Source organism: Mytilus trossulus, chromosome 8 (assembly GCF_036588685.1).
Source record: "Mytilus trossulus isolate FHL-02 chromosome 8, PNRI_Mtr1.1.1.hap1, whole genome shotgun sequence".
In the NCBI taxonomy this organism is placed as follows: Eukaryota; Metazoa; Mollusca; class Bivalvia; order Mytilida; family Mytilidae; genus Mytilus; species Mytilus trossulus.
Window position 1 is genome coordinate 42,438,374 of NC_086380.1, and position 8,274 is coordinate 42,446,647.

The window sequence follows — 8,274 nt, forward strand, 5'->3', positions numbered from 1 at the left end:
ACTCGTTTAAGTTCGTGTTTCACTGCATCAGACACATGCACCATGATTTTAGTGTCAGTCCTTTGATGTAAATATGGTGCTTATGCTTAACTTAAAATACATCACGTGGTGGAGAGGATAGAATATTCAGAGCATTTGTTGCTACAACTACCATACGCAGCGGAGAAATCATACATTGTTGTAACAGTTTCACGTTGGTTTTTATAAGGTAAGGACATTCTGCCCTATCAGCATATTCGTTATGTAACACGTTGAAACTGTAACAACAGTGGATGTAGTCTCTGATGCGAACATAGAAAATACAGATTGTTTGAAGGCTGTTACAAGAAAAAAGAGCTACATTTAGAGGAAAGGGAATACATAGACGAATCTAAAGTCAAAACACATTTCTCAAAATTAGCAAAGTTTTTTTTTATTCACAGGAGCTTTCTCAATAGATCTTAAGGAAAAGATAATTGTAGCAACAAATTTCAGGATGTTTTGTGTTATCCACCACATGATGGTGTTTTAAGTTTAGCCCCGTATTACCATGAAGAGGCTCATACTAGAATCACGATACATGTGTTTGATGCAGTGATGCACATACTTAACTGAGTCATTACTCGAACAGTCGATACTAATTTTGCTGTCATTGCTGTTTAGTTATTCCGTGACATAGGGGCAGACGAACTTTGGCTTGCATTTGAAAGTGGGGAAAGCTTTATATATACAAATACAAATACAAATATTTTATTGGCAAAAACTCAATTACAATAATTGTCAACGGCCCATACAACTACTAGTAGTATACAAATAGCAATGATGCAGCAATTTAGAATAGGCTATATTAAACTATATCATCTATCTATGACATTTTAAAAGCACATTTACTTTAAAGGGAACTTCGTTTTTGACATGGAAGGCGTTTGAAGATGTGACTTTATGATTTAGAATGACGATTGATCAGCCAACATCACCAGATATAGATTTGATAATATCATTGATAGAACGATACGTGGTTTTGTAGTAAAATCGATTAAACTTATCAGATGGGGTTTGCGAAGCAAGAAAACATGTTTCTGGAAGAGAAAAGACTTATTAGTGCTATTTGAACAACTCGTTCTAGTGTACGACAAACGTGCAATATGGCGGGCGTGGATGAGTAACAAGCTTGAAATGTTTCCAATGCTTACTAGTCCTGACGCTTATGAATGGCGAATGGGAAATTATGATCCATTGGAACCCTTTTGGATAACTCTTTGTGAATAAACAAACTCACCAGATACTTGGACTAAATTTAGTATATACGCAAGACGCGCGTTTCGTCTACAAAAGACTCATCAGTGACGGTCGAATCCAAAAAAGTTAAAAAGGCCAAATAAAGTACTAAGTTGAATAGCATTGAGAACCAAATGTTAAATTTGTATCTAATCATTAACTACAGAACATAATAAGTGGTTTAGGGGATAGATTAAAGCCAAAATATTAATAACCAGCATTTTGAAAAAAAGTTGAATATAAAAAAAAAATATATTTCTATGTTCGCCATTTCGAATATAACCAGAAGTAAGGCTTTTAAAGACATTTTTTTGTACATTGTATCCATTAGAAGCATCAAAGAAAAAGGTTCCTGCACAATTAAATGGTAGTAGCCATACGTCAAAACACATTGCATTCACCCTACCAAAAAAAAGCTTATTTTAGTACAAAGTTCGCAATGTTGGAGTTAACCGCAAGTAGAGATTTTAAAGACATCTAATCTATATAATATATCCAAAAGTAGTACTAAACAAAGTTTTTTACCAAATATTGTTATAGCAGCATGATAAAAACACCTTTTCACACACTACCCTCTGATATTGAGCTGATTTATGTATGGTGTCCGCCATTTTGGATTTTACCGGAAGTGAGCATTTTTTTCAAATGCCTCCCTATCTGAAATCTAAGAGAAATAGTTGAGGAAGGTCTATGCCAGATTTCATGGTTGTAGCAGGGTGTGCACAATTTTTCACAAAGCTGCCGTACTATTATATAAAATTTGTCTGATATTTACTGTCCAATTTTTGACATTCTTAATATGGTCTTAAAATGTCTCGACAAATTCTCGACAATTGAATACTGTCTTGAAAATTCTCGACAGTCGGTTCTTGACATTTTTTTTCACAGAATAGCTTGACATATTTTAAACTTTTAGAATTGTGCCTGAGGTTTAATCTACAATTTGAGTTTTACAAATCATGACAAGTAAACATGCTAGATCTTTATCTTTATTTATCTTTATAGAATATACTGTTACTTCAAGTTACACTTATAACAACAAAAACAAAAGTTGGGCATATACAAAATTTAGGTATATAAATACTTTTATGAATACCAATATAGGTATGTTAAATTTGATGTAAGCCTTTTTGTGATTCTTCGTTACATTTGTTGCTTTTATAGTGATGAAAGTATGTTTGTTTTGTTGATACTTTTAACGACAAATTTTTTTGTATGTCTACCTGTACGAATTTCAAACGCACATTTTTACACCAGCAATGAAAAACTTCTTTCCTTTACGGGTAGACTTTATATACATAAATTAAGTGGTACAAGAAAAGCAAAATGAGTATGTTAAATTTGATGTATGCCTTTTTGTGATTCTTCGTTACATTTGTTGTTTTTAAAGTGATATTAAGATGATAACACAATATTGACTGCTGTATCCCTATTTTTGACATTTTTACTCTTTGAGTATGGTTGTTTTGTTCATACATCGTTGACAATGTAATGGAATTTGATGCGACTGTCATACAAGTGAGAGGTTTAGCTAGCTATAAAACCAGGTTCAATCCACCATTTTCTACATTAGAAAATGCCTGTACCAAGTCAGGAATATGACAGTTGTTATCCATTCGTTTGATGTGTTTGGACTTTTGATTTTGCCTTTTGATTTTTGATTTTCCTTTTTGAATTTTCCTCGGAGTTCGGTATTTTTGTGTTTTTACTTTTTATAGGTAGGAAATTAATATATTAACAAATATAAATGTGGGTATGTTGATATAAGCCAATTCAAAGGTTAAACATCTTATAAATAATTGCCAAATGATTGAAACAAATCATACTATTTTCAATGTTGATATAGTAAATAAACAATATTCGTATAAAAACTTGGCTTTTTAATTTTAGCAATATATTATTGAATCCTAATTCTTCTTAGTTCAGTTTCATGAATATAGAAATGAGTATAAAACAGCAACAATAGTGTTTACAGTCTAGAAAATGTTTATATATGTTCCGGACCATGTAAGTATTTGGAACAGTTGCGTATGGTCATGACCATATGAGTATAATACTCTTTTGGTTATTAACGGGCCGGACCATATGAGTAGTTGGACCATATACATGTACGTACTTTTTTTAAAATTACATTATAAAAGTTTCAATAATACAAAAAAATATATAAAATGTGTTTATGATAGTTTTGACAAGTATGTTAAATTAACTGTGTGAAACTTTTTTATTTAGCTAATCGTTTTATTATAATATGATGATAAAATTACCGTCTTTTTAATGAACGGCCAAAACCATATGAAGAGTTTAGAAGTATTAAAAGTAAACTGTAACAGATTGTTAAGTATCCCGATCATACGCGTACGTTTCAAATACTCATATAGTCCGGAACATATACACTATTCATGCGACATTTATACTAATGAGACAATGTGATGAAACTTTCATATATAACATCAGGGCCCAGTTGTTCAAAAGTGTCGTTAGCCTTAACGATGATTAAGGCTAACGAGTCGTTAAATCTTAACTAAGTCGTTAGCTAGCATATGCGTTAAAATGTCTTGTTCAAATTTTTTTAACGACAATGTTAACAAACACTGCGTTAAGAGTCGTTAAATTTTTTGTCGTTAGATTGTTACCAATAATGCACAGAAAATCTTCACTTCCTGTTACCAAGATGGCTGAATTATCTGCCAAAAAATTGCCTAAGGACAGAAAAGCAAATTTTACATCAATTGAGGGTAACCTTATAAGTTCAAGAGTTACTCATGAGTTGGAGTTGTTGAAAGGGGGATTTTCTCCAGAAGTTACTAACCAAAAGAAAAATGAGTTATCGAAACTCATTACAGAGAAAGTCAATGCATTGGGTGTTTGTATGAGGAGTGAGACTGAAGTCAGAAACAAATACCGCAATATGTGTCGGGGTGCCAAAGAGAAGTTCACCAATAACAGAATGGAAATGGGCAAAACTGGAGGTGGACCACCACCCACACAGCTGACTGTTGCTGAAGAAAATATAGTTAATGCTATGAGGGATAGTGCCTCATTCATTGGAGTTGGTGGCTTGGAGATAGAAATAACTTGCAATGGTATGCTTTTTTTAAATTCAACTTAATTTTTACTCTTATTTCATTCTTTAATTTGACTTAAAAACTTTGAATTTAACCTGTATATATAGAAGATAAGTTTACGCTAACGGTCGTCTGCTTTGACAGAAGGGTTTCCTATAGCATGGGATTTCCTCGCTTTAAATATATTTGACCTTGACATGTTCGAAAAATATATACATGTCAAACTACTTTTAACTTTTCATACTTATGCACAACTTGTGTTCACTTGTACATAAAGGATTGAATTATTCACCTACACTTTTTGCATTTGGATATCCTTGAAACAGTATTTAACCTTTATTAATCTTTATTTTGATTGCAAAACCTACTTTCACCATCGTGTTGTTTTTTGTTTTGCTATTGCCGCTTTTTTGTCCCTTGTAACATTGAAAAGATATTTTTTACGGAGATATGACTTTAAAAGAATTTAAAACTGTTTTAAAGTGATGAAACTGTTTTAATCAATTAAAATAATAACTTATTAAGTTTAAAATATATAATTTCATGTACAGATAAGAACTTATCAGTTGCTTACACCATAGAAGAAAGACTATACTCTTTCTTATATCTTGTAAAATAATAATCTAAGAGTTATTCCTATTTGTACTTCTGTTTTCAAAATAAAAAAAAATCAGTTTACTTTCAAAGTGATCTTCTTAAACTGAAGAAAAAAAACTATAAAAAATGAAAACAGGGCTTCGGCTCAGGGGATATAAACTCTAAGCCGGGAATGTCACATTATATACCTTGCCTGAGACCTGAATAACACATAATATATTATAATCGCATGAGTGTTATATACTATATGTTTATGCTTTCACATTTGTTCTTAACCATTTCATAGGTCATTTGTAAAAAAAGTAAAAAAATTCAATATAATTTACTTTGAAATAAAACCATTTTCCCCTCACATGTCACATATGAAAAATTCAGGTCATTGTCCGTATGTTAATATATATATTAAAAAAGAAGATGTGGTATAATTGCCAATGAGACAACTGTACACAAGATACCAAAAAGATCACTGTACAACCTTAAATAATGAGCAAATCCCATACAGCATAGCCAGCTATAAAAGGCTCTGAAATTATCTATTTGTATAGATTTGTTCTTACTAAGAATCTTTGCAAGAATTTCTATTCCTATTTCTTTACTTGATATTTAAGAAGCAATTTCCACCACAAATGGAAGCCAGTCTCAATGCACTGCCACAGCTACCCCCAGACCTACAGCAGAAGAATCTGTCTGGATGAGAGCCTTAGACAGACATCATGCAAACTTGCAGAACAATGAGTAGACCTGCCCCGTAGCTGATGATGCTAAAGGGACTGATAGAAATGCCACATTGTATTTCTTGTAATGACCAAGTATTTCAGCATCTTCCCAGTCAAAAAGATCTTCAAGTTCATGCAGGTAATATTACTACATATTTACCACAAGAGATTTCTTATTTCATGACATCAGCAGTTATATACGTTCAACAGTTATATAAGTTTCCCTTTGTGTTCGGTGCACAATTTTGAGATAGAATGATCTCATAAATTTTATGCCTAAGCTCTTAAATGTTATGTCTAAGCTCTTAATAGAAAATTAGAAAATCATAAGAAATTCCCTACAAAAGTTACAAACACATATCTGAAAGCTGCCGATGAAAAATTGATCGTCCCAAAAAGGAGATGGGGTATGATTGTCAATAGGACATCTATCTAGCAAAGTTAAAACAAAGTGCATGGATATAAGCTATAAAGCAACTGTGCAGCCTTCGACAATGATAAAAACCGATAGCGTATAAATAACCATGCAATGCATTACAAAAAGGCAAAGTTAAAATAAAGTGTATGTAAGGTATAAGGTAACTGTACAGCCTTCGACAAAGATAAAAACCCATACCTTATAAAAGACCATACAATGCCAATGGAATAAAAAAAAAAAAAGGAAAATTAGAAAATCAGAAAAAATACAATATGAATGAAAAACCACTGACCTACACAGATTACAGAGAAAGTGTGTGAGCACTCAACCTTTTTTTTAAGGGGGTGTGGACTTTTGTCCTGCCGTGGTTGTTGTTGTAATTTCTGTCTTGCCTTTTATTTTTTTAATCTTTTTGGTCCTGTCTCTTTTTTTCTTTAGATTACCCGGTGCGTGACTTTTTTTACATAAATTGTCATCCTGCCTTTTCCTTGTAAAGTGTTTTATCATGACATTTTTTACTTCTTCTCAAAAATCCTGTCCTGCCTATTTTTTTCTAATTTCCTCGAGACCCCCTTCCCCAACCTAAAAATCAAAGGCTCCCTAACTTTGATGCACACCTCATGGTACTACAAATTCAAATAAGTAGACAAAAAAAGAAAGAATTGTTCCATTATAATACAACTGATGAGACACCTTCTATGAAAAAGGGACTGTTAAAAGTTGGCAGAACTTGATTATGCCCCAATTAACTTATAATGGTTATTTATACAGTAATTATTTTGAATGTGGTGTTTTTTTCATGCAGCAAACAGCAGACACCAAGCAAGATGAAAAAGACAGCTGAAGATGTGTATACATTACAATGTGCAGTTCTTGAAAAGAAACTAGAGAAGAATACACTACAAGTAGATCTGTTGAGGAAATTGCTTAGCAAATATGACAGTTTAGATTCTGATGCCTTAGAACTATTGTCAGTTTTAGGGCAGTGATTGTTAAAACATTTAAGAAAACTTTTCAAGTTGTTCGATATTTAAATGTTTTGAATCTATTTACTGAAATGATTGACTTGTTGTAATTGTTTTTTTCCAAATTTCTATTTTTATTACAAAATCAAATTATTAAAATACTGCATATACAATGTATTACATGTATATTGATAGATTTTCTATTAACACATATCGTATGTATGAATTCTTTGTGATTGAAATTGATGATTATATAACTTATAAATGAATACTGTCAGCAATTTGGATTTTTTTTTTGTTTTTCTGTCATTTTTGTAGCCTTATCAATGAAGATAAGATATCAATGTATTAACATGTTGATGTCAAATGTGATAATTGCAAGCTGGTAAGATGATAATTCCAATACTGAGTCTTATTTCATCAACAATGTTTCTGTATATAAAGGAAATTGACTTTTTCAATGTTGATGGCTGTTCAATTAAGGAATAACAGTACTGTAGTTGCAGAGTTGCCACCGTCAATTGTAGATTTGACGGTCGCAAATGCAGTTTTACCGGCGACGCGTAGCGGAGACAGTTAAACGGAGATTTGCGACCGTCAAATCAAAATTGACGGTGGCAACTCTTCAACTACAGTACTGTTATTCCGATTATGATGCATTACAAAAAGAAATAATACGATAAAACTTTTAAAAAAAAAAGGTATAAATTTGACAAATGAAAAAGAATCCGCAAAACTTCATGAATGAGTTTGGCACAAAGATGTCATGGCTAAACGTGACCTCATACAAATGAAAACTTACAAACTGGAGGTTATGACGTTACTTGTACGCTTCAAATTCGAATAAAATTACATTACAACGGCCAATTCCAGGTAGGTGTTGCTTTATTTTCGATTATATAGTAGTAATCGAACATTTATTGATTCATTTATTCAAAATGTCGGGTCCCTCCTTAGTTACGCCTGGTCAACTGTGGATTTGACGGCAACTTTTAGCCAATGAAAAAAATTGTTACATCCAAACTGCATTAGAATTGCTCATATCTACATCATTTGAAGTATAGAAGATTTTATCTCATTGGCAAGCATACCAAATCTTCTATTTAATTGTGGGTGCAAGATTTTTGCAACTGCCAAATATGATTTTTGTAACATTCAAAGCTAAACAATTTTATGAAATCGTAAATGATCCTGGTACTTAAGTTTCTCGGATTACATTATATAAAAATAAAGAAAGTGAAAGAGAGGTTTTAAAT

General features: G+C 32.1%; 1 protein-coding gene across 1 annotated transcript; it reads left to right on the top strand.

Annotated features, from left to right (window-relative positions):
- The first annotated feature begins 3,928 nt into the window (after positions 1–3,928).
- Positions 3,929–7,042, top strand: LOC134727676 (uncharacterized). Its single transcript, XM_063592056.1, has 3 exons — positions 3,929–4,340; positions 5,528–5,654; positions 6,859–7,042. The coding sequence occupies exons 1-3, from the start codon at positions 3,929–3,931 to the stop codon at positions 7,040–7,042; spliced, it is 723 nt and encodes a 240-aa protein (XP_063448126.1).
- The last annotated feature ends 1,232 nt before the right edge of the window (positions 7,043–8,274 follow it).

What these genes read in the sequence shown, in the direction of transcription:
- LOC134727676 (XM_063592056.1), top strand. Translation starts at nt 3,929, where the DNA reads ATGGCTGAATTATCTGCCAAAAAATTGCCTAAGGACAGAAAAGCAAAT. An exon ending in GATAGAAATAACTTGCAATG is followed by an intron (nt 4,341 to 5,527) that starts GTATGCTTTTTT and finishes TTGATATTTAAG; the next exon opens with AAGCAATTTCCACCACAAAT. An exon ending in GCAAACTTGCAGAACAATGA is followed by an intron (nt 5,655 to 6,858) that starts GTAGACCTGCCC and finishes TTTTTCATGCAG; the next exon opens with CAAACAGCAGACACCAAGCA.